The sequence below is a fragment of the Lissotriton vulgaris genome, chromosome 11 (genome assembly GCF_964263255.1).
Source record: "Lissotriton vulgaris chromosome 11, aLisVul1.2, whole genome shotgun sequence".
Lineage (NCBI taxonomy): Eukaryota > Metazoa > Chordata > Amphibia > Caudata > Salamandridae > Lissotriton > Lissotriton vulgaris.
The window spans coordinates 254086943-254114345 of NC_141699.1; the positions used below are offsets into that span (position 1 = coordinate 254086943).

At 45.2% G+C, this 27403-nt stretch overlaps 1 protein-coding gene across 2 annotated transcripts in view; it reads left to right on the plus strand.

Moving 5' to 3' along the window:
• Nucleotides 1-27403, plus strand: part of SMTN (smoothelin) — a 1042724-nt gene that overhangs the window by 843040 nt on the left and 172281 nt on the right. For both annotated transcript variants that reach the window (XM_086943175.1, XM_086943174.1), the window contains exon 16: nucleotides 2706-2766. In XM_086943175.1, the coding sequence (XP_086799301.1) occupies nucleotides 2706-2766 (61 nt within the window). The remainder of the gene's footprint in view (nucleotides 1-2705; nucleotides 2767-27403) is intronic.

Below are 27403 nucleotides of genomic sequence, written 5' to 3' on the forward strand. Positions count from 1 at the left end.
GTATCCTACAGTAGTCAGGAGAAAGCATAGGTAACCCCATAAAAGGGTTTGTGAAGGGCCTAGGACAAGAGCCGTATTGATACCAACAGAAGGGTACTGCCTCTCAGAGGAAGAAAGGAAACTCTCGTGCTTGGACAAAGCAGAGGCAATTGATCAACTGGTGGCAAGCTTTGTAGCTCCAACAATACAGGAAAAAATACAAAAGCAGCAAACGGTTAAGCCACAGTAACTAGAGGGCTTTAGTTAGCAAAACAGCTTCCTGGAGGAGTGAGGAGACACAAACATCATGTCCTGCTTCGCCCGGAACTCCGCTTCCAAACCTGTCACCTTCTGCAGTGGAGAGGGTGGGGTCTGCAGCAAGAGTGCCCCCCGGCCCCCCTCTCAATGATTGGTGCCATAGTAGCGGATCAGTCAACAGGCCTTGCACGGCTGCACCACTTAGGAAGCCCACCCACTTCAACCTACATAGCTCTGCTCTGGCCAGAGATGGGATCCAAGCAGGCCCACCTCCGCCACGACATCAGGCGCCTGTTTAGGAAGGCTGCCTTGGTACTCCATCTGCCCAAACAAACCACTCCTGTAACGTCACGCAAATCTGCTTCCACCACTGAAAATAATCCAGCCGCTCCCAACCAAAACCAAATTTTAGTCCGCAGTCGTTTCCGTGACATGATATACCTAGACCCAGGGTGAGGCTTTCTGTGAGGACATACCAGGCAACCACAGAAGGAGAGCAGGAATTTATTTTGAATGATTACCGGGCCTATTGCCTATGGGAGAAAAATCGTATAGATCCCGCCACATGAAATAATTGCCTGTGCTGAGTACTGGAAATCACCAACACAAATTAAGCACGGATTCCTCACCACCTTCCTACCGGACGGTTTTATTAAAGGAAATCTTATCCACCTAAAAATGTCCCAAATTGCGGCTCTGCACACTGGCACTGATAATTGATTTTTGGGTTCCACGTCCGTGGGAGTGCATTGCGCTCTCAAAGATCAGCACGCTTGGGTGGCATATATTTGCCATGCTGCTCCATCAGTCACTTCCGGGGCTAAGTGGAATCGACAGCGACCAGCACGATGCCACCTACTGACGCTCAGGGACTATGTTAAAAAATATTATGGATCTTCCGAATATCTGCCAGAAAGGGAGTTACTGAAGGTAAGCAACTGGTTCATTAGAAGAATGGTTAGTTTAAAATTCAGTAACATTCTTTATGTTTAAATTACTCACGTTTATCCCTCTTCAATCTTTAAGCATATGGGAATTGTTCAGTAATGCTGTATTTGTGCAGTCATCCTTCTTCTTCCTGATATCTGTGGTGCAGGAAAATTAGGTTGAAGTGTTGTCCTGGGCACGGGTGGCGTTTTAATGAACCTAATGTATCCCTTTCAGTGGTGATGGCTGTTTCACTCTTTTGTTATCTATCGTGTGTTGAAGGCTTTCTGCATCCAATGTTACATTCGGAGGTATTCAATCAAGCTGGAGTCCTGATGCGACATTTTAGAATTTTCAGTCCGCCTTCTTAGGTATCTGAGTCTGAGTTAATTTGTTTGATGAATTAAAATCATTACAATCGATTGTAACATAATAATTAGACGATATCATAAAGACCATAAGCTAAAGTACAGTACATTGTTAATATGAACATGGGTTCAGTATATAAAAAAAAGGAACTAAAAATACGAACCACAGTATTCTTCTCCAGTAGCTCAACCCAGACAGAGGGGTATGGCAAAAGGGAATCTCTTGAAAGTGCAATGTGCCTGATACTGAGCCAGGTAGATTGACAATACTTTATTGGTAGGATTAATTCAGATGGCAATCTAAAACCGCTGACTTCCGCCCATTGATTACTTGTCAACAAGACGTGCAATTCTTTTTTAAGAGAGTACATGTGAGCTATAAAATGCATATTATTTGGGAGTTTGTGTCCATTACTTAGGTGGTGGAAACATTTTACAGTCATAGCCTAGTTTTAAATGTATTGCATCATGTACAAAAAAAATGCTGTGGACATTAGAAGCCCCGGCTGAATTGTTTTCCCCATAATTTCAGCCTGTACAACAGAACCGAAAAAAATGCTATATGCATGTGTGTGAGCTAATGACTAGTGAGTATCCAACTTTGAGGGAATCTTTAAAGACAACTATTGTGATTTGTCTCTTCTGACATGTATCTCAGTACTTGAATGCCTTAAAGTTCGTAGGGCTTTTTAAGTTCAGAATAATGATGACTTTGCAGAAGGTAGTGTATTTTTTAGACAAAACATGGACTTTTTCTGCTTCCTCTGGATCTTAACGTATGTACAGAAGGCTATAATAAGAATATTTGTATATGCATGTATCAGTATTTATAAAATGCAATCCTAACTGTGTAGCAAAGGAGCGCTATACATTATTAGGGCATGCTGGGAGATAGTATACCGTTTTGTATATCAGTTGGGGATCTACACGTTTGAATTTATCATCTATTTGACACATAGTTGCAATTCCCACCGCACGGAGGGTAAATGACTAGCCCAGAATCACATGATTACCAGTCAAGTTCTGGATTCAGGATTAAATCCTAGGCCTCCATGTCCAATGTAACCAGCTTAGCCATTGGAATGCATTATCTCAGCCAACAGAACTCTTAGCAAGAATGATAATCTATATCCCGCAATTATACAATTGTTTTTTATATATTTTTTTTATTAGGTGGAGGAACCATTGTTCAGACAAAAGCTTCCTTCAGTTCCACTTCCAAAAAGGTGGGAAGGTAAGCAATGCAATTAAACGCCATGGTGTCCACTAATGGCCTGTTAACTCACATCTGTTCTGCCTGATATAATTACTGTGCCTCTCGCAAATGAAAATATCCTTTGGTCACTTTGTTTTTCATTGATAAATGGTGCTCTGTTTTTTATTGATCGGAAAGTATGACTGAGCGGCACATTTCTTTTGTCCGGTCAACAATACTTAGATCATTCAGTAAGTTTACGATTTCTGATGAATACTGATAACCGCAGATCCCTCCTATTTCGATTCATCACCTTTTGAATCTACCAAATTCCAGACTGGATCCAGAATTTTTCCTGCCATAGCGTTAGTGTAACGCCTTTGGAGTCTGGACAGTATTGCCACCCTTCTGTAAATGATTACTCTGAGTCATGTATTGGAGACCACTTTGCTCACTGACAACAGTTCGTTTTTTTCTGCACTTTTCAATGTGGACCTGGAACTCCACTCCCAGCTTTTCTCACTGTTTTACTGTCTTCCAAATTGTTTTCCCTAAATGAAACGTTGTGCTAGGGACAGGTCTTCTCCAAAGACCTCAGGTTTTAAGCCATGCTGCTCCTGCAAGGAACAGATTTTGGTCAAAGACCCACACAATGACTGCCTTCGGTACTTAGGATTCCAACATGACTCAGTCATATGGTAAACGTTCCCAGATTCATCTGAATGCCATCACGGTACGCAAATCTGGATGTTGTCAAGCACACAAAAACAATTCCCTGTTCAGATCGCTTTCCTCTGTTAAGTTCAAGATGAAGTTGAAGTCTTGACAAAAACACAAGAAATGCAAGCTATATCCCACTCCTTCTCACTGCCCTCGTTCCAGGGAGAAGGCATGAAATATTAGTTTCAAAGACCTGGCTTTGCCGCAAGCATCCTATTCTGTGTCTATTCTGAGAAGAGTGCTAATGCACCCCAATTTTCCCAGCCCATCGTCTATCTAACAGCATTAAATTGAGGCTTTCAAAGAGGCAATGCTGAGCTCTTTCAGGTAGTTCTAGGTCCCTCTGAAACACCTTGCTGATGGATACTTCTAAACGCAGATTCCTCATCTTTATAATATCCCCCGGTGCCAGACTGGATCCAGAAGATTTTTCAGTATATTCCCTGCACAACTGAAGGTGGTGTTGTAGATCTTCACGCAGACTCCACTCCACCCTAGAAGTGACCAATGGTTCCACAGATATGCACCACCCAAGAGTGTTGACATCAGTTCCTTTCTTTCCTTGTCTTCATATGTCTTCATATGCAAATCTGGAGGTAACGCCTCTTTTCTCATCAGTTGACAAGTCTTTTTCTCATCATATTTCTTTCCAGTGTGCGATCGAAAATGTCCCCTCCTAAAACTTCGGGTTTAAGCCTTGTAGTGATAGCCCTGATAAGATATCTGTGACAGGTCGCAATGAGACGTGTATCTGGTGTTTTGGGGTCGGGCCATGACTCCAAGTTGCGCAAGGAGTTTACCCTGATGGACCAGAAGGTGAACCAGAAACAACAGGTCATCATTGTGGTCTTAAGGTAAGTCAAAATCCAAAAAGAAACACAAGATGGCAGAGCCTGTTCCCGCCATGTCGAAGTCTGCACTGATGCTGCCGACACCGGAGGAAGATTATCTCATTGTTCTGTCTAACTTCTAACAGAACCTGTCTTGACCTCAGTCGAAACCACATGAAAGCTCAGTCCCAACGTGGCAGCCCTCAAACACTCTGACAAGACAGCGCCTTTGTCTAGAACCTTCCTCCAAGTGTGCCAGCAACTGTTTGGATCAGATTAACCAGCTTTTGATGATAATGGTGAAGATGAATCCCCCTACAATATGAGGACCACAATTTTTATATTAACCTACAAAAGCCAGTGGGCCGGACACCTTCCATGGCACTGGCCTTGTCTCATCCCTTGCCTTTCCACCAGAGACTCTGTTTCATTCAACATGGTAATGAAACAGTTGGCCGAAGTCTTAGATCTGCCATGCCTTCCCTCGAAGTAAAGACCAATATCCTCATAGAGGTGTTACAACAAGGACAATCCTCATCTGAAACCCTACTATCGTTGAACAAGGAACTGACTGACACCCTCATTACCACCTGGGACTAACCCTGCACTTGTCCACCTATAAAAAGACAGATGGCACGTCACCACGGATCCGTATCACCAAGATGTGGCCAGGTACATCATCCAGTCAGACTTGCACACAACCGACTTCTTAGACTGAGTGGTCGGCACTAGCTCTGGCATCATACATGTGTGAGATCCCCTGGCTTCTCAGGTTACATTCAGACCTCACTCATGGATATTCTTTTTAACAGGTCTTGTTTCTTTAGCAGAATACTGATCTAGCCCTCAAGCACATCTAAGAGAGTAAAGCTACTGCATGCTCCCTCTGTGTTTCCACACCTGCAAGGCAGTATACACAACCATTTAGCCTCTTTCAAGGCATTACCAGGGGTTTGGCATATAGGCAATTGCAAGACCCATTGCCCCAATAGTAGATGTCCAAGTCATTTTGGGTTTGTGGACTGGGTAGGTGATCGAGCAGACAGCATCCAGGCCAGCAGGGGCAGCGTTCCTAGGCCCTCTGGCAGCAGCCTCCAAGCAGTTTTAGTTTGGCCTTAGCAGCTCACAACCACTCAATGGGAGGCAAGATCACTCATTTTCTCCAGGTGTGACAAGCTAGAACAGGTGAGTCCCTCAGATAGTTCAACAGGGCTGCATCCTGACATTCCTTTCTGCTTATTTCACCTATATCAGAGCAACTCTTGGAGGACCATTTATCCACTTTCTGCAGGAAGTTCAAGCTCTTTTAGAGAAAGGAGCCATTGAGGTGGGTCTCAGGCTTGGAGATCGATTTCATAGTGCTGAAAATGGAAAGGAGCATTCTCTCTATTTTAGATCTGGGTCGTCTAGGAGAGATATAGATCAGACAACTGTGGTCTCTGACAGAGACCAGCTTCCACATCAGCTTACCGGAATTGCAGGCCATTATATGGTCAGTGAAAATTTTCCTGCCATCACTCTGCGGGAGGCTGGTTCATGTCCTGAAGACAAAATTCATAATGTTTCCCAAAAACTACAAATCGGATATAGTACAAGCCTGTCTCAAAGACATGACCATTGAAGGCTTCAAACTCCAACTCTCACCAAATGGCAAAGCATTTGGATTCACCCACTACACCAACCTCTCCCTCAAGGAATACATTGCCAAAAAAAAAATGATGGCCTTGTATCAGATCGCTCTTCTAAATAAAATCAAACCGTTTCTTCCAAAAAGAGACTTCAGAACTGCTGTACAAATGTTTGGTGGTGATGTCCTACTTGATGGGCTCCTAGATTCCAAGTTCAAGTTCAAGAATTTATATAGCGCACTTCTCACCCAGAGGGTTTCAAGGCGCTTGGGGAGGGGTTCATTATTTATCAAATAGCCAGGTTTTAAGTTCTTTTCTGAAGGAGATGTGGTTCTGTGTAAGGCGGAGGTGAGTGGGGAGTGAGTTCCAGGTCTTGGCCGCCAAGTAGGAGAAGGATCTACCTCCCATGGTGGATCTTTGGATACGCGGAACTGCGGCGAGGCCTTGATTGGAGGATCTTAGTTGTCGGGTGGGTGTGTAGAAGGATAGTCGAGTGTTGAGGCATTCGGGCCCTAGTTTGTAGAGGGCCTTGTGTGCGTGGGTGAGGAGACGGAATGTTATTCTCTTGTTGACGGGAAGCCAGTGGAGGTCTTTCAGGTGGCCGGTAATGTGATCTTGGCGAGGGATGTCCAAAATTAGTCTTGCTGATGCGTTTTGGATGCGTTGGAGTTTTTTCTGTAATTTGGCTGTAATTGCCCCAGTATTGGAACTTTCATAGATTCCCATGCTTTGTATCATTCCCCGTCGTCGGACTGGGAGTCTCGTTAATAAAAAATATCATAGTAGTAGGTACAAAAGAGAAAGGAAAGGCCTAGGCCTCATTCCCTTTTGTAACATATCAGCCTCTTTTTGTAAAAGAGACCAAACTCTAGGCGTCAGCCAATCAGAAGAGCCTCACCCTTAGAACCTTCCTGAAGGAGCCTCAGATTTTCTACCGCACGTTGTGCTAGGGAGTCTCCATTGAGCTCTGCTCTATTTCTACTCTTTTAAGCTCATTTCTACAGATATTTCTTCAGAATTTCCTTCAGATTTCTTCAGGAATCTCTTTCTTCATCAAAATGTCGGAGGTTGAGAAGAAAAAAGCCCTTTTCAAACCCTGTTCCACCTGTGGGAAGAAAAGGCTGTTTGTGGAAGACAAACACAAGGATTGCATCTACTGCCTGTATCCAGATCACAAGGCAGAGGCCTGTAAGATTTGCTGCACTCTCTCCGCCAAGACCTTGAGAGATCGGGCTGGAAGGCTTCTTACATGGTTGCAGAGGCAGAAAGAAAGGAAACATGGAGTTTCCAGTGATGAGGAGGAATCGGTGTCCTGTGCTTCTTCTAGAAGGTCAGTGAAAAGGGGTAGAGGTTCCCCATCTTCCTCTACTGGGCGCCCCTCTAAGGCTTCAAAGAAAAACCCCCAGTGAGTCTGATGGCCGGGGTTCAGGAGGTTCCCCCCACCACAGTGGGTCGGGCAAGGCAGAACTGGTTTCGCCTCCTAAGGGTGAGAAGACAGACCCAGCCTTCAAGAAACCCTCATCACACTATTCAGAGTGGAGTTCCAAGTCCTCTACGACGAAGACTTCGTCGACGGTGGCTCCGTCGACGACGAAAATGAAGCCCGAAATCCAATTGGTCCCGTCGACGGGCTCGTCGACGGGAGCGTCGACGACGAAAGCTCCGTCGTCGTCGAAGAAGAGCTCGACGACTACAGCGTCGACGGGAACGATGCCGACGACATCGTCGACGAAGACATCGTCGAACAAGAAACCATCGTCGTCGACGGCGGTGTCGACGACGGCAATACCGACGACGACGTCGACGACGGCAGTACCGACTACGACGTTGACGGCGACGACGTCGACGACGGTGTCGACGACGGTCATGTCGTCAACGAGTGCTTCGACGACGACAACGATTTCTACATCGACGGCGGGCTCGTCGTCGGTGGCGTGGACGACGACATCTTCTTTTCCTATCTCGTCGACGAGGATTTCACCGGCGTTGACGGAACAACCAACAATACTGGCTGCAGAGAGATGGGTGACGATTTCCCTCACAAGGATCACGCCTGAAATGACATCCCCAAGGAGAGTGTCCTCATTACCTCCCATGAGGTTGCTGGACCAGGAGGATTATGAGGGAGACGGTCAGGATAGCTTTGATTATGCGAATAGCCCATCTCAGCTTCTCATTAAAAGTCAAGAGACGGACTCGGAGGAGGCATATGAACAAGGTGGAAGTGACTACCCACAAACAGACCTCCCAAGGGAATATGAATCACAAGGCATGGTTTCAGTTCCGACGTCCTTCCTACATGACCTGCACAAAATGTTGCAAGACTATAAATCCAAAGCTGAGCGTCCAGCGCCGAGAAGGTCTGCTCCGTCAACACCAGTGAAGGACCACTCTTCAGTGGTCCCACCTGTACACCCAGTACAGACTCCTCCTCAACCACAGCGGCCAGTGCCCCAGGCTACGTCTGAGCCAACTGATGATCCAGATGGGGATCATGATAATGATACGGATGGGTCATCCGGTAATGATCAAGACTCGGATCAGGAAGGGGATGAATACAATGACTACATCCACCCGGATCCAGCTTCACCACACCAGGACCTAGGTGATTCTCCTCCTGCTGACATCGGCAGTTTTCACCAACTGATGGAACGTGCAGCCGGCCGATTTAAGTTGGTATTGCCTGCACAAACCACAGACTGTTTCTTGTACGATTTTAAAGACGCACATCGCAAGACTACGAGGTCCATTCCGATTGTGGAACATCTATGGGAGGAGGGTTTGAAGACCATGAAAAACCCAGCTACGGTGGTCCCTGTGCTGCCGCGCCTTGACAAAAAGTATAAAGCGCCGGACGATGGCCTGGCTGCCCTGACAGGTCATCCCAAGCCGGACTCTGTAATTTCACAGGCAGCACAAAGGAAGTCACGGAACCCTTCTGCTCCCTTGACGGCCCCTCCCGACAAAGATGGACGGCGGTTGGATAGCACAGGCAAGAGATTTTCTTCCATTGCTAGCCTTCTGGTTCGCGCCGCCAATGCTTTGGCAATACTGGGACGATATGATCGCCAGTTGTGGTGCGATATAGCTCCTTATTTGGATCAACTTCCACCAGAATCAGGGCTGGAAGCCAAAAAGACCTTGCAAGAAGGTGAAGCGGTCTCCATGGAGATCATAGACTGTGCCATGGACATTGCCACAACATCCTTTAGGGCTTTGGCAGGAGCGGCAGTGTTAAGACGCCAGGGGTGGCTAAAAGCGACTTGGTTTAGGCCAGAAATCCAAAATAAGGTTCTTGATCTACCTTTTGACGGCGAGGCACTCTTCGGCAAATTGATCGACGACACGCTTCAGGACATTAAAAAAGACACGGAGACGGCTAGGTCACTGGGAACGCTCCAGTACCGCAAAACTCCTTTTAGGGGCGCGAGAGGCAGAGGTGGCACTTACAGGGGCGCATACCAACAACAGCGCTATTCTTCGAACAGCTCTGGATACCAGCCAAACCGCCTGGTCCCAAATTACATCGGACCGCTGGGTGCTCAACATCATCAAACGAGGACATACCTTGGAGTTTACGGAAGTCCCTCCACCCAGACCCCCATCAGCCATCCCATCCAAACACCTGCATCTCCTGCGGCTAGAGATCCAGCAAATGCTTCGCAAAGGAGCGATAGAACCGGTCCCCTCCAATCAACGGGGCCAGGGTTTCTACTCCAGGTTCTTCCTAGTGAGAAAAACGCAGGAGAAATGGCGTCCCATCCTGGACCTCAGGGAGCTAAATGCCTATCTCATCTCCTTATCCTTCAGGATGGTATCCCTACAGGATGTTTTAAAATTGGTCAACCCGGGGGATTATATGGCCACACTCGATCTGGAGGACGCGTACTTCCATGTCCCAATTCACCCAGCGCACAGAAGGTTCCTACGCTTCACAGTAGCCAAGAGCCATTTTCAATTCAGAGTCTTGCCGTTCGGCCTGCACTCTGCTCCAAGGATTTTTACGAAGGTGCTGGCACCTGTAGCAGCATTTCTGAGAAAAAACCACTTCCAGGTCTTCCCTTACCTGGACGATTGGTTACTGAAGGCCCCGACCAGAGCATTAGCGCAGGACGCGGTGCAGGCTTGCACCACTCTGTTCCAAAATCTGGGTCTCACCTTGAACAGGGAGAAATCCACGCTGCTGCCGTCACGGACAGCGCGGTTCCTGGGAGCGATGTTGGATTTGCGGCTCTCAAAGGCGTTTCCTACTCGGGAAAGGATACAGAAACTGCAAAGATTGGCAGGAAACCTTCAAAGAAAAAAGTGTCTTTCTGTACGCAGCTACAAGTCGCTGTTGGGGGTGATGTCCTCCTGTATTCCCCTGATCCCGCATTGCAGGCTCCGGATGCGCCCCCTGCAGGAGCAACTGGACCTCCAGTGGCAACAAGTGCACGGATCGTTCGACGACAAAGTACTGGTCACTCGGGAAATGAAGGAGGCAGTGCTTTGGTGGTCGAATCAACAAAACTTATGCCAAGGTCTATCCTTCGCAAGCGTTCCATCGCCTCACATACTGACGACGGATGCGTCATTTGAGGGATGGGGAGCAGTGATGCAGGACCTGCAAGTCAGCGGCCATTGGTCTCCAAGCGACCAAAAGCTACACATCAACCTGTTGGAGCTGAGAGCGATCAGGCTAGCCCTTCAAGCCTTTCTTCCGCGTCTCCAGGGTTCATAGGTGCTTGTCAGGACGGACAACACCACAGCTATGCATTATGCGAACAAGGAAGGAGGGACAAAGTCACTCCCCTTGTCGCGAGAGGCCCAACAGATTCTGGAATGGACAATTCTTCATGGAATTTCTCTAAGGGCGGAGCACTTACCAGGAGTGCTCAACGAGGGAGCAGACAGACTGAGCAGGCTCGCCTCAGTCAGTCACGAGTGGGAGCTGAAACAACAAGTGCTAGATCTACTCTTCCAAAAATGGGGCACACCAGAGGTGGACCTTTTTGCAACGCCCACCAACAGAAAGTGTCGAGCCTACGCCAGCAGGTTCCATCACCAAGGCTCATTGGGCAATGCCCTATCGTTAGCCTGGACGGGGAGGTTTCTCTATGCATTTCCACCGATTCCCCTGCTTCCTCGACTCATCAGAAAAATAAGGACGGAACCATGCAAGCTCATCCTGATAGCCCCGGCATGGCCAAGACAATTCTGGTACACCGAGCTACACCTGCTATCGCTAGTACCTCCGATAGCGCTAGAGGATGTTCCGGATCTCCTGACAATGTCCGGAGGACAAGTTTGGCATCCAGACCCTAGGTCGTTACACCTGACTGCATGGCTCCTGACCAGCGAGAATACATGAATGTCCCTCTTTCCAATGAGGTCAAAGACATCCTCTCTCAGGCAAGGGCTCCATCCACAAACAAAACATACAGATTGAAATGGAAAAGATTTTGTATTTGGTGCAAAAAAGAAAAGATTGATCCTTTCACGTCAAAACGTCATCAGCTCCTACCTTACCTGCTCTCGCTAGCTAAGTCTAATCTGTCCCATTCTACTATCAAGGTTCATTTAGCAGCGATTTCGAGATTCAGAAGGTCTGCTTCTGGTCCTTCCTTGTGGTCTGCAAGAATTGTCAAACAATTCCTCAAAGGCCTGTTTAGAGTCTATCCGCCAGTACGATCTCCTCCTCCGACATGGCATCTAAACTTAGTCCTGGCTCACCTAATGAAGGGACCTTTTGAGCCGATTCATCGCTCAGACCTAAAATTCTTGTCATGGAAGTTAGCTCTACTCTTGGCCCTCACATCAGCGAGGCGTGTGGGGGAGTTACAAGCCCTAACTATCCAAGAACCGTTTTTGCAATTCAAAAAGAACACTACCATCTTAAGGACGAACCCAAGGTTCATTCCCAAGGTCCCCACTGACTTTCACCTAAATGAGCCTGTCATCCTAAAGACATTTTTTCCGAACCCAGTCACTCCAGCAGAAAAAACATTGCACACTCTGGATTTGCAACGCTGTCTAAAGTTCTACATAGACCGCACCAAAGACTTCAGAAAATCTTCGCAATTATTCATTGCTTTTGGTGGTCCAAACAAGGGCCTCCCTCTGTCCAAACAGGGGATTTCGAGATGGATTTCAAGTGCCATTCTACATTGCCACAAGTTAGCAGGGAAACCTCTAGTGGGCAAGATCCGTGCTCACTCGACGAGATCAGTGGCTTCCTCTACGGCCCTCTTTGCGGGGGTACATGTCAAGGACATCTGCAGGGCTGCTACCTGGAGCAGCGTGCACACGTTCACTAAGCATTATTGCTTAGAGTCATTGCAGCAGGATGACGCGGCTGTGGGCCAGGCTGTCCTGAGAAACCTCTTCAAGTGATGGGTGAGCTTTCCTTCCTATCCCACCTTCCATGGGTGACACATTTTGTACTTTTCTTGCTAATGTTATGATGTACTGCTTTACAAAATGTGTTTATGGTGTTTACTGCTTGCTACTCTGATACAAAGCATGGGAATCTATGAAAGTTCCAATACTGGGGCAAGAAAACAAGTTACTTACCTGTAACTTTGGTTCCCCAGTATTGGTAACTTTCATAGATTCCCATGCGCCCACCCGCCTCCCCGGGGAAAGCTCAGCCTTCAGCAAGTATGGTGTCTAGCACACTACGGCTACGAAAATCTGAGGCTCTGAGGTTCCTTCAGGAAGGTTCTAAGGGTGAGGCTCTTCTGAATGGCTGACGCCTAGAGTTTGGTCTCTTTTACAAAAAGAGGCTGATATGTTACAAAAGGGAATGAGGCCTAGGCCTTTCCTTTCTCTTTTGTACCTACTACTATGATATTTGTTATTACCGAGACTCCCAGTCTGACGACGGGGAATGATACAAAGCATGGGAATGATACAAAGCATGGGAATCTTGAAAGTTACCAATACTGGGGAACCAAAGTTACAGGTAAGTAACTTGTTTTCTTCCGGCATATAGGGTGTTTCCGTAGTCTAGTCGACTCGTAACCAGTGCGTGGGTGACAGTCTTTCTTGTTTCGGCGGGGATCCAATGGAAGATTTTTTTGAGCATACGCGTTGAAGCAGGAGGATGAGACGGTGTTGACTTGTTTGGTCATTGAGAGTGAGGAGTCTAGGATGAAGCCAAGGTTACATGCGTGGTCTGTGGGAGTGGGTGCTGAGCCCAGGTCCGCAGGCCACCAAGAGTCGTCCCAGGCAGAGGGGGATGATCCTAGGATGAGCACTTCCGTTTTGTCTGAGTTAAGTTTAAGGCGGCGGTTTTTCATCCATACGGCTACTTCTTTCATGCCTTCGTGAAGATTGGTTTTGGCGGTGTTGGGGTCTTTGGTGAGGGAAAGGATCAGCTGGGTGTCGTCAGGGTAGGAAATGATGTCAAGGTTGTGTTGACGCGCGATGGAAGCAAGTGGACTCATGTAAACGTTGAAGAGGGTGGGACTGAGTGAAGATCCTTGTGGTACACCGCAAATGACTTCGGTGGCTTCTGATTTGAATGGGGGAAGTCGGACTCTCTGAGTTCTTCCAGCTAGGATCGAGATGATCCAGTCCAAGGCTTTTCCTTTTATGCCGATGTTGCTGAGGCGTTGTATGAGGGTGTTGTGACAGACAGTGTCGAAGGCGGCGGAGAGGTCGAGAAGAATGAGGGCCACTGTTTCTCCGTTGTCCAGTAGTGTTCGGATGTCGTCTGTAGCTGCGATGAGGGCGGTTTCGGTGCTGTATTTGGCTCGAAATCCGGACTGTGAGGGATCGAGGGAGTTGTTGGATTCGAGGAAGGCGGCGAGTTGGCTATTGACGGCTTTCTCAATGACTTTAACCAGTAATGGGAGGAGGGATATGGGGCGGTAGTTTTTAAGTTCAGAGGGGTCTGCTGTGGGTTTCTTCAGGAGGGCGCTGACTTTGGCGTGTTTCCAGCTTTCTGGGAAGGTAGCAGAGTTGAAGGAGCAGTTGATGACATCACGGAGATGGGGTGCGATGATGGGGTCTGTTTTGTTGAAGATGTATTGGGGACATGGGTCGGTTGGCGAGCCAGAGTGGATGGAATTCATTAGGCGGATGGTGTCTTCAGTGGTGATTGGGTTCCAGGCGCTGAGGTTGCTAGAGTAGAAAATGGCCAGCAAGGGGTTTCGTTTATTCTGAGATTTTTTTCCAGCACCGTTAGGACTTGTTTAGGAGTAATCACAGTACCTAAGCCTGAGTTTAATCAGTGGCTGTTCTATTTAATTTAAAAGGAACAAGTTCCTAAAAAAAGGAGCACAAGATGTTACCACACTAACATCAAATTTACACACGAATAATCAATAAAACGTGAAACCAGGGTTTTTGTTTTGTCTGAAAGTTATTATTGAAATTCAAGGCAAAATATATAAATTTCTGTACAAAAAAATGAACAATCATAAAGAATAGGGTGCATACATAGATATAATGAGGATATTCAAGGCATTGGTTGCTTGTCCTTAGACATATCCAAATTTTAAGTCCAGACTGCTGGGTCACAGTAGTTGATTGATTTTAACTCAAAGTCAGAAGAAAATCAAAAGATGACATGAGACAAACTATGCAGAGTTGGACTAAACAAGTTGACGTTTCGGCCTTATTTCGGTTATTCTTAAGACCATCATCAGGACAACATAATGGTATATACAATTGATGACCCTCTGTAAAGAAAACAACAATAAATTACAATATGTACAGTTATATTCAAATACCTGGTTTAACTAATTCTTTACATAGAATTATTATAAAAATACTAAACATATTCACATTTTTAATGCTTGTATCTAACATTTCAAGATTAAAAAATAGTCGGTGTGGCGACTAAAGTAATTAAATTGGAAAAAGACAGTCAGCTGAGTCTTGAAAGTAAATTCACTGGGTGTTTAGTAGTGTGAAACTTAATGAGCAGAGTTAATAAGATTACTGCTTGCTAATCACCGAGTGGTAGCTTGTACTCACTTTTTAAATCAAAAGCACGTCAGTTAAAGATTCTTGACGGCACCGGCACCTTCAATTAATTGTGTTGAGGTCGGGCACAGAAATAAATCGATTGTGCATGGGGTACACTGAAAGGAACGAAATATAGCTATAATTCCTATTTGGTGTAGAACAAAACTGTTGCCGTATTTTTTTGGTTTACTGTAAGTTCAGAAAATTTACCTTGCAACGAATATAGCGAAGCAGTGGAAGGATTCTGGCAGTTAGTCCAGTTTAAATTGATGATCAATTGTCTCGAAAATAACTGGACAAAAAGAGAAATGTGCACGTGATTTAGCGTTGCATGGTTTTGATTGTAGTGTTTTACAACTTGACACGTAAATCACACAAACTGTGTTTAAGTTAGATCTATTGCAGTTTGTCAAATAATTGATAAAAGGCATGTGCGCTTATATACAGGGGAAGGTATGACTGATAGTGTCATACTGCAGAATTGCATTGGTGTTGTATATATTGCAGCAATGATGTTGCAAAGTGGTTGCGGTTAAGTAAATCGGGTACACAACAGGGGTCGCGTTATGGGCAATGAATGAGAGCCCCAATCTTCGAAAAAACATCGAAAATGTAGCTGAGCGAAATGCTCTAATAATAAAGTTACAACAGGGGGGTTTCTCTTTCAATAAGATACAAACACGCGAGCGCGGTGCACTGTTAGTGAAGTTTTAAAACGGGGGAGTTTGTGCAGTAAGTTACAAACACGCGGGCGTCATACACCAGCTTCTGCTAGTGAAGTATTAAAACGGGAGGGTTAGTGAAATAAGTTACAAGCACGCGGGCGCAATAAACCAGCATCAGTTCTACTTACTTGGAATCATTTGCCACGGAACGTCATTAGAGTACGATCGAGGATTGTAACAGTGTTGCAAGTACACTCTTTTTATATACCGTTGATAGGCTGACTAAAGATCGCGTAGTCTCGCGATATTACATGACGAAGCTAAGGGCTTAATGCTTATTGTGATTACGGCGGCCATCTTAGTGTGTGCAAGGCGCGTTAGAATGCATTAGCATTTCACACATTAGTGTTTGTGAAACGATAGATCATGGGTGAAAAATTTATTCAGTAGGGCAGATTAGCAGTAGTCATGATTACATACAAGTGAAAAGTGTATAAATCACATTATTTGTTATTGAACATAACTGAGTGGGACTACTCAATACAATGGTTGTATTTGGAGAATTGTGCCACTTATCTATTTTTAGCGCTCTTTGTGTGAAAAACACGATTTTGTTGAGGTGGCCAGTATTTTTTAGTCAAATAGAACTGAAAGTGCATTTAATGATACATTGGCAAGACAGTGTGAAAAAAGGCATAGATATTAATCAAAAAAGATGGCGGGTTACCACACAGCTATTTGTTCTGAAGACACGTATAAGGATCCAGTGTAAGAATACAGTGTGAACAGTGGCAATCGATCCTGTCACCAGAAAGGTGCTCACAGTCTAGCCACTTGAAGTCTTTAAAGTCCAAATGTGCCATTATTCCAACATAGTATACATATCAATAATTGAGTACTGGCAGGCATATATTAATGTATACAAATGGAATTGAGGTTACATTGGTGACAACACAGAGTACACAGATTAGGTTAGGCACGCCAGAGTGTGCCATTCAGTACATGAATTTAGTCCATTTTTAACACTCTTAGCCATCTCAATCCAGCGGTTTTCTTTAATGATCAGACTTTTGTCACAGTTTTTTTGTCTGATGGATGGTTTAACAACATCGATTACCCACCAGATCATTTCTTTTTCTGAATGTTTAGCCAGGGAGTAGTGTTCAACTAAGGGAGCATTTTCCACTTTGCAGCGAATCCGGGATTGATGTTGAAGGATTTGCTGCTTAATCATTTGAGTGGTTTTCCCTATGTATAGTTTACCACATGGGCATTGTATACAATAAATGACATTGGTGGTTCGACAGTTGGAGAAATGTCTGATGGTGAACTTACGTTCGTTGATCTCAAAGGTTTTGATGTTTATAGTTGTTTTGCAGGCCATACAATTATTACATCTGTAATGACCAAGGATTGGGGATAACTGTTTCATGTTGTCAACTGTGTTAGCGTCCTGTTTATCGTAGGCATGTACCAAGTGATCTCTGAGATTCCGCCCACGCCTGAATGAGAACATCGGTTTTTCTCTGAATTCAGGTAGCTCCTGCAGGAGAGGCCAATTTTTTGTGACAATCTTTTTCAGTTGCTGGCTGTATGTTCCAAATGTAGTTACGCAAACTAGTGGTGCCTGGTTGTCTTTAGTCTTAGTTTGCAACAGAGCTTCTCGGTCATTGTACCATGCACGTTTCATGGAGTTCTTGAGGAGTTTGTTTGGATAGCCTCTCTCAAGGAGTTTGTACCTCAGAATTCTCGCCTCATGAAAGTAATCACACCGTCTGTAGCAATTTCTACGTAGTCGTAGAAATTGCCCAAATGGTAACCCATCACGAAGGGATTTCGGATGGTGGCTGTTATATTTGAGTAAGGTGTTGCGGGTGGTAGGTTTAGTATACAAAGTTGTGTATATTGTATTTTCCTCACTGACTCTGATTGTTAGATCGAGAAAGTTCATTTCATGGGCATGGTAGTCCAAGGTGAACTGTAGGTGTGGATTTCTTTGGTTAACCCATCCATGAAATTGTTTCAATAGTTCTTGTGAACCCTTCCATATTAGGAACACGTCATCTATGTATCTTAGCCAACAAGATATGTTGGCTAAGAATGGATTGAGGTTGTTATAGATGAACTCATTCTCAAAGTGGTTGACATAGATGTTAGCTATATTGGGGGCATACACAGCCACCATTGCCACGCCTTTCAGTTGTTGGTAAAACTTTTTTTCAAAAAGAAAAAAGTTTTGGCACATTGAGATCCTGATACATTCCACTATAAATTCACTAGGGACAAGATGTGGTCTGTCACGGCTGTCTAGAAGATTTGTAATGAGTTCAAGGACTTCATTTTGTGGGATGTTAGTATAAAGACTATTTATGTCCATAGTCACAAGATATTCATGTTCAGGATCATATATATGATTCTCCAGTTTGGTAATCACAGCAGTCGTGTCCCTGATGTATGTATCGGTCTCAGTAACAAAGGGTCTAATAAAAAAATCAGCGTATTGAGCTAGTGGTTTGAGAATTGAATTACAGCCGGCCACAATGGGTCTCCCTGGTGGTTTCGTGGCGTGCTTATGGATTTTAGGGAGGATGTATATGGCTGGCACAGTTGGTGAGTCATTGATAAGAAAAGTAGCTTCTTTTTGGCTCAACCATCCACCCTTGAGTCCATGATCACTGAGTTGTTTGATTTCCTTTTCTATGAGAGGGGTTGGATCAGATTTCAGTAGTCTGTAGTTCTCAGTTACAGAGAGTTGTTCTAACATTTCTTGCCTGTAGGCTTCACGATCCCATAATACTAAACCTCCCCCCTTATCAGCAGGTTTAATTACTGTGTCTTTAAGGTATTCCAGGTTTTTCAGAGCTAGATGTTCTTCCTTGTTGAGATTATTTCTACAAAAAATTTGTTGGGTGAATAATGTCTCAGTTTCGATTAGAACTGCGTTTTCAAAGGTTAAGATGTTTTTAGAAACCATATTGTTTAGGGGAAAGAATGTTGAGGGCGGCTTAAGCTCAGTAACGTTCTTTTCTGGTAAACACTCTTTTGAGCAAAAAAGTTTTTAAGTCGGATTGCTCTAAAGAATTTGTAGAGTTCACACTTAGTTACAAATTGATTATTCCTATAAGTTGGAACGAAGGATAAGCCTGACGAAAGGACAGATGTTTCAGCATCAGACAAAGTGTGATTGGACAAATTAAATATTGGAATGGTAGATGAATTATCTACCACTGGTAGAACTGATTTTGTGTTTGTCTCTGACCTTGGGTGTATTGGTTTCTGTACCATCCTTGTTTCGCACCCCTGGGTTTCGGAGGTTGCCCTCTCCCTCTCCTGTTCTCCTGACCTAAAAAAACCTGACGTGAGGTTGATGGCTGTTGGTCAAAGGGGGGTCTGAAGTGACCTGTTGGTATTTGGTCACCGTCAGATTCTGAGCCTGTCTCAGAAAAGGTTGCTCTTTTCTGTTGTTGTTGATTGGAGTTTGGGCCTCTAGGGTTGTTTTGGGCCTGGTAAAAATCTTTTTGTAAATAAGGGTATGTTATTTCTTTGTTGTATTTACGGATATCCTTTTGGAGCTTGTCTGTTTTTTTCATAGAATTGAATTCTTCGAATTCTTTTATTGTTTGTGTTACTTTATCTAAAAGAGCTTTGGCGTTGGTGATGTTGGAGTCACAATTGATTTTATTTTCTAGTGTCTCGATCTCTTTTAGAAGGATCTTGATCTGTTTGGCCGCAGTCTCAATGCTGAGCACCATCCAGGTGCGTGAGCATTTGTTGGCTGCGTGGCTAAAACCAGTTTTGAATTCACCGTCTTCAGTGAAGATGATGGGAATATTACGAATCTGTAAGCCAGTGGGGATTATATTGGCTCTCAGGCAGTCTGTCAAGAACTTAGCCTGAATAAATTTTTCACCCATAATCTATCGTTTCACAAACACTAATGTGTGAAATGCTAATGCATTCTAACGCGCCTTGCACACACTAAGATGGCCGCCGTAATCACAATAAGCACTAAGCCCTTAGCTTCGTCATGTAATATCGCGAGACTACGCGATCTTTAGTCAGCCTATCAACGGTATATAAAAAGAGTGTACTTGCAACACTGTTACAATCCTCGATCGTACTCTATTGACGTTCCGTGGCGAATGATTCCAAGTAAGTAGAACTGATGCTGGTTTATTGCGCCCGCGTGTTTGTAACTTATTTCACAAACCCTCCCGTTTTAATACTTCACTAGCAGAAGCTGGTGTATGACGCCCGCGTGTTTGTAACTTACTGCACATACTCCCCCGTTTTAAAACTTCACTAACAGTGCACCGTGCTCGCGTGTTTGTATCTTATTGAAAGAGAAACCCCCCTGTTGTAACTTTATTATTAGAGCATTTCGCTCGGCTACATTTTCGATGTTTTTTCGAAGATTGGGGCTCTCATTCATTGCCCATAACGCGACCCCTGTTGTGTACCCGATTTACTTAACCGCAACCACTTTGCAACATCATTGCTGCAATATATACAACACCAATGCAATTCTGCAGTATGACACTATCAGTCATACCTTCCCCTGTATATAAGCGCACATGCTTTTTATCAATTATTTGACAAACTGCAATAGATCTAACTTAAACACAGTTTGTGTGATTTACGTGTCAAGTTGTAAAACACTACAATCAAAACCATGCAACGCTAAATCACGTGCACATTTCTCTTTTTGTCTAGTCATTTTCGAGACAATTGATCATCAATTTAAACTGGACTAACTGCCAGAATCCTTCCACTGCTTCGCTATATTCGTTGCAAGGTAAATTTTCTGAACTTACAGTAAACCAAAAAAATACGGCAACAGTTTTGTTCTACACCAAATAGGAATTATAGCTATATTTCGTTCCTTTCAGTGTACCCCATGCACAATCGATTTATTTCTGTGCCCGACCTCAACACAATTAATTGAAGGTGCCGGTGCCGTCAAGAATCTTTAACTGACGTGCTTTTGATTTAAAAAGTGAGTACAAGCTACCACTCGGTGATTAGCAAGCAGTAATCTTATTAACTCTGCTCATTAAGTTTCACACTACTAAACACCCAGTGAATTTCCTTTCAAGACTCAGCTGACTGTCATTTTCCAATTTAATTACTTTAGTCGCCACACCGACTATTTTGTAATCTTGAAATGTTAGATGCAAGCATTAAAAATGTGAATATGTTTAGTATTTTTATAATAATTCTATGTAAAGAATTAGTTAAACCAGGTATTTGAATATAACTGTACATATTGTAATTTATTGTTGTTTTCTTTACAGAGGGTCATCAATTGTATATACCATTATGTTGTCCTGATGATGGTCTTAAGAATAACCGAAATAAGGCCGAAACGTCGACTTGTTTAGTCCAACTCTGCATAGTTTGTCTCATGTCATCTTTTGATTTTCTTCTGACTTTGAGTTAAAATCAATCAACTACTGTGACCCAGCAGTCTGGACTTAAAATGTGGATATGTCTAAGGACAAGCAACCAATGCCTTGAATATCCTCATTATATCTATGTATGCACCCTATTCTTTATGATTGTTCATTTTTTTGTACAGAAATTTATATATTTTGCCTTGAATTTCAATAATAACTTTCAGACAAAACAAAAACCCTGGTTTCACGTTTTATTGATTATTCGTGTGTAAATTTGATGTTAGTGTGGTAACATCTTGTGTTCCTTTTTTTAGGAACTTGTTCCTTTTAAATTAAATAGAACAGCCACTGATTAAACTCAGGCTTAGGTACTGTGATTACTCCTAAACAAGTCCTAACGGTGCTGGAAAAAAATCTCAGAATAAACGAAACCCCTTGCTGGCCATTTTCTATTATAAACTTTGCCCGAGCCCGCAAGGGTATATTGGGTTGCTCACCTTTTTGTATATTGAGGTTGCTAGAGGGCGGTTTAGGTTCTGAGGGGGGTGGAGACGATTGTTCGTTGGGACTGTTTTCGAAGCTGTTATGTATGTCGGCAATTTTGTTGTAGAAGAAGGAGGATAACGAATCGCAGAGGTCTTGGGAGGGAGTGATGTCGTTTGAGGCTGCGGTGGGGTTGGTGAATTCTTTGACGATGTTGAATAGTTCCTTGCTGTTATGGGCGTTGTTGTCGAGTCTTGAATGCTGATTTCTTGGTGGATCGGATCACCTGGTGGTGTTTGCGGGTGGCGCCTTGAAAGTGGTCATGTTGTCGGTGGTTGGGTTTTTTCTCCATGTTTTCTCAAGAGTACGGCATAGCTTTTTGGATTTCTTAAGGTCATCGTTGAACCAGGGGGCCTTTTTGCTGTCTTGTTTGGTGTGATGGTTTTTCAAGGGTGCTAATTCATCGGCGCTGTGAGTGATCCATTGTTTGAATTTGATGGCAGCTTGGTTTGGGTCCGATGAGAGGGCGGGTGGATTTTGGTTGAGCGATGTGAGGAGTTGGTCGGTGGTGATTTTGTTCCATTTTCTTCGGGGGATAGGTTGTGGGGGGTTGTGGGTTGAGGTGGTTTTGTAGCTGAAGTGAACACAACTGTGGTCCGTCCAATGGAGAGCTGTGGTGCGATTGAAGGAGATGTGTTTGCTGGAGGTGAAGATTGGGTCGAGCGTATGTCCGGCAACATGGGTGGGGGTGTCAACAAGTTGTTTGAGACCGAGATTGGCTAGGTTGTCAAGAAGGGTGGTGGTGTTGCAGTCGTTTTTCTTTTCCAGGTGGAAGTTGAGGTCTCCTAGTAGAAAGTAGTTTTCGGAGGCGAGGGCATGTGGGCTGATGAAGTCAGTGATGTCTTCGCTGAATTGTTTACAGGTTCCTGGAGGCCTGTAGATGAGGGTGCCTCTGAGTGTGGTCCTAGGGTCGGTGTGGATCTGGAAGTGGAGGTGTTCGGCGGTTGTAAGGTTATCGTCGGAGCTGGTCGTGATTTTGATGGTGTTCTTATGGACGATGGCGATGCCTCCTCCTGTTTGGACGGTGCGGTCTTTTCGGATGATCTTGTAATTGTCCGGGATGGCTATGGCGATGTCGGGTGTTGATGAAGCGTTCATCCATGTTTCAGTAAGGAAGGCGACGTCCGATGATGTAATGTCGAGTAGATCCCAGAGTTCGGTGGCGTGTCTGTGGATCGAGCGGGTGTTCAGCAGGATGCACTTCAGGTGGTTGGAGTCGGAGCTGTGTTTGGGGTTAGTGATAGTGGTATGGGTCTTGATGCTGGTAAATTTGCAGGAGCGGCAGGCGAAAGGACCGTGGGTATGTCCCGGGGCAGCTTCATAGCATTGAGGTGTGCGTCCGGGGTTAAGGGCTAGGAGGGTGGCGGCGTCATACGTAATGCTGGAGGAGTGCGGTTTGCCGGGGCCAGGGGGTCTGGCGCTGGGCGCGGTCCAGGCGCGGACGGGCGTAGACAGGCTTACCTTTGGCGCGACCGCTGCGCGTGAATGCTGCGCGGTAAGACATCTGTCATATGTAGGTGTTGGGGAGGAGGGGCGAGGCAGGGTCAGCTGGGAGGCGGGCGCGGGGTGGAGCTACGGCCTAGTAAGCACAACAAACAACAAAATGGCTGCAGGTAGGGGAAAACGAAAGTGGGTGAGCCTGGGGGGTAAACAGAGACACAATCTGGCAAAAATTCAATTACTTTCCTACCAACAATGCGCAGCCTTAACAGCACAATACAGAGATGTCAAAATGCACAATGCACCAATTTCATACGATATGAGAAAAACGAGCAGTGCAGGCAGCGCCAGTAATGCGGGGGAAGGTCGCGCTGTGGATTCAGCTTGAAGGCGCTACGATACCGCTGGACAGCAATCAGCTATCAGGCGCTCTATTGTCACGAAGCCACCAAGCCTTGGGAGCGTGGGGGGGAGCGACCTCTTGCGAAGCACCTCTTAAGGGCATCGGATATGCTGCAGCAGTTCTCATCCAGGGCCTGAAGAAATATGAGCACATCACCTCCATCCTGATGGAAATCCATTGGCTTCCCTTGGCAGCCCGTACCATTTTCAAACCCATCTGCATTATTTACAAAGTCATCACAACCAGCACCCCTGCTTATTTTGCAGACAGGCTCACCATCTCTAGTGGTTCTTGGCACCCCAGCAGTCAGGACACCATTAGACTGCAGAGTAAGAAAAAAAAAACAAGACAACAAAAAAAACAAGACAACAGGTCTTTTCCATCTAGGCACCCAGGATCGGGAGCATCATCTCCGTTTCAATGAGACCCACCCCAATGCTGCTCTAATTTAGGAAAGAGCTGAAGACTCGCCTATTTAAAGATCATCACATCATAATGCGTTAACCGTCCACAAATCCACTTCTATTACTCACAGGTTTTAAACTTTGCTTTGACCATACACAGTGTTCTGCATCAGTTTGTCTAGGTTTGCACTATAGAAATAGCATATACATACAAACATGTTCTCACGGTCAACATCACTGCCATGTGTTATTGAAAGAAGCAGGCTGGGGTCCTGTGCTCTGTGCCAGGATCCCCGCACCTTTGGACCTGGCTGAATATTGACAGGGCATTTCCCTGATTGTACACTGTATGCCGGGATCTTTAAACACCAGGATGGACAAACTCAGCCAGTTATGCCTAGCAGATCAAGAATGGTGGCTACCTTTGGAAGTGGCACTGAGTATCTTCCAGCAGTAGCGAGAGCCCTGGCTTGGTCACATCACCACGGCTGAGAACATGCAATGTCAATGCTCTTGGGCATTGGAGTTCCCAATAAGGCACCATTGCAGAGATACAGTCCTCCTAGAGTGGTTCATGGGACATCTGTATGTCTTCTTGCCTCTACTTCCACCTCCCCTGCCCCAAGTTCTGAAGAAGATCACGTCTGACTGGGCCCAAGTCAAGCTAGAGGCCAAGAGAGTTTGCAACTCAGAAATTCTGGGCATGAGCATCTGTCTTCTGATCAGGATGTTGCTTTGAGAGGATCTTCTGTTGCAGCAGCAGGGCAGGGTCCTGCATCCAGGCCCCCACAATTGACACCTCTGTGCATAGAGATTGAGTGGTGGCAGTTGACTGCATTTAGTTTACCTCCCGAAGCATTGGATGTCATCCTGGTGGACCTTCTACAAAATCCATTTACTCTGGTCACTAGGACAAGTTTGTGCCTTGGTGTGGCACCCCTAACATAAACCTTTGCAAGTCAAACATTCGGATGTGTTCCTAGAGATTTGGTCTTTGGCCAAGCAAGGACTTGCTGTGGGCACTGTTGAGATATTTTGTTTTGTTTTCCAGACCAGCCATCCTTGTTCAGCTCACCTCATGTGATGAGTTTTCTCAAAGGATTGCGCTACATGCCCCCATTTCCAACCCCCCTTCCTTGGATATGCCACTGTGAAATATTAATTCAGACCCACATTTCCTCATGTGTACTCCTTTTGCACAGTTTTCCCTTCGACTCTTGACCCTGGATACAGTATTACTCATCATGAGAACCTCAGCCGGTTGCATCAGTGAGCCTAAAGCTCTCTCAGTCCAGCCGCCCTACACCTCCTTCTTTCCAGACAAACTCATGTTGAGGACCAGGCTTTTCTCTCAAAAGTTGGAACCATTCACAGCAGGCAATCCATCATGCTTACAACATTCTCTGCCCCACCTCACCGCTTGAAAAAGGGAGAGAAGAGACTTCATAGTTTGAACCCTAAAAGAGCGCCCAGCGTTTACATAAATTGCACTAATGACATTCAGGTGAACAATCAAGTTGGTACTGTTCTCTGAAATGAAGAGAAGCAAATCGGAGCAAAAACTAACTTTATCCAGGTGGAAAGTTCTCTGAATTAAGATCTGCTGAGCGATGACCAAGAAGCACTCCCCAAGAGGGTTGATGGCCAATTCCAGCAGGGCCAAGGCTGCTACCACTGCATTAGCATGTACAGTACCTGTCCTAGATATTTGTCTGGCTTCAAAGTGGGCATAAGTGCACAAGTTCACAAAGCATTAAGGCCTGAAAGCCAGGGCTGATGGGAAGGGCATTTTGGCTGTGTAGACCTATGGGACTTTTTGGTCTGAATAATTCTTGACACCCACCACCGGGAAGGTACTGCTTTGTTATCTATTCTAAAGGTGAATAATCTGCTGTTAGAACTATACATCAGTAGAATAAATGACTTGCCTTCGGTGGATAATCCAGCTAACCACCGATTACTCATCGCCCTCTCTCCTCCCTTGTCTGTGAAATGGACTTCATTTCCCATCTAAAAAGAGAAAGTAGAGCTCTACATAAACAATATGTTTTTGGGCTCTGAGTCTGTGCAGATAATGTCCAGAAGTAAACCAACAGTCTGCTTGGGTGGCTCCTCCATGCGGTTTCAGTCCTCACTCATGTGCCAGAGCGGAGTTGACACAGAGCTACATGATGCCACCCACTGGTGCGCAGTAGCTTTGATGAAAATAATTCCAGACCCAATTTGGGGCCTGGGCATATTTTAAATTTAAGAAACCTGCAGTTATAAAAATAATCTACCAGAAAGAGAGTTACCAAAGGTAAGTAAAGTTTTCTTCTAGTGAATACTCTACTGTTTTTTAACCGCCTGCCTGCCTCACTGTTCCCCGGAGAAGATTTCTGATAGGTCAAAGTGTCCACTTTAGTTTGTAGGCTCTGTCCAACAACCATTTGTCAATCGATCTACATCTGAAGGCACAGAAGGAACCTTGATAACTGATGTTCACATGCAATGGTGGCACCTATATGTGTAACTTCCAGGGGTGAAATTAGGCCATTATGGAGTATGATGGTGACACCTTCCAGTATGTAGCAGCTATTGCAGAAAAAAATCAAGATTCAATCTGGTGCCTGAGGGATTCAAAAGATGGGAAATCAGTGATTATAGTGTCTACCAGAAAGAACATTACCAAAGGTAAGTAACTGAATGCCTATTTGTGATTTCTTAGTAGCATTTACTTGCTATTATGCTGCTCCTGCCTGCTGATTGCATCCCTTGGGTGTGGGGTAGGGGGATCCTCTTGATTCCAAGTCAGACAGGGACTAAATAATGGGCCCGGTGCCAAAATAAAAGTGGCTTTCGTTAGCGCACCAGGGACCCTACTATATACTAAGTGCCCCGCAGGCGCAACAGGTGTTTACGCCCGCTTTGTGCACCACCTGGGCACTTTGGTATTACAGAAGGGGACCCTTCTGTAATAATATAAGCGCTGATGCACATACAGTGCCAGCACTTTGTCAAGAGGGCGTGCCCCTTGCAAATGAGGAATACCTTTGCCTCTCCCCAGCGTCGTATTACAGATGCAGGCGTAGAGGTAAAGAAGCCCTCAGGAGGCGCACTGAGAGTACGCCACCTAAAAGATGGCGCATTGTCAGTGCGACTCCTGATAGTAGCCCTCTGGATGGGGGTGGTAGGGGATCCTATGGACCCCACATACATCCCCTTGCAGGTGGGTGCTGTCACTCACTGCACCCGCCTGCAAGGAAAACTCTAACCCCCTTTAAAAGTGCACACAGTTTGCCAACTGCACAGTGAAACACGGAGCGGTTGCTTCAAAGCTGCTCCATATTTATCTTGAATGCTCTTTCCCCAAGGCAGGACGAGTTTGGGGCTTCCCTAGGGGCAGCACATTCTATGTAATAGGGCGCACTTTCTCTGTTTGCACCTAGCACACCTGTTTTAACATGCATCAGGGCTCAAACAGGAAAGTGCTCCCTATACATGATAGGGCACCAGATAGCTAAAAAAGCGGTCTGCATTTGCAAATCATTTTTAACCTGTAATGGGTATTTTGTAAAGTATAGGAGACCGCATGCATTTGTGTTTGCTGCAAGCAGTGCTTGTAGTATAATCAAAATGAAGGAAATGAACAGTAAAAACCAGCCCACCTGACTATGAAATAGGCACATTAACTTCTAAAACACCGGCCCACA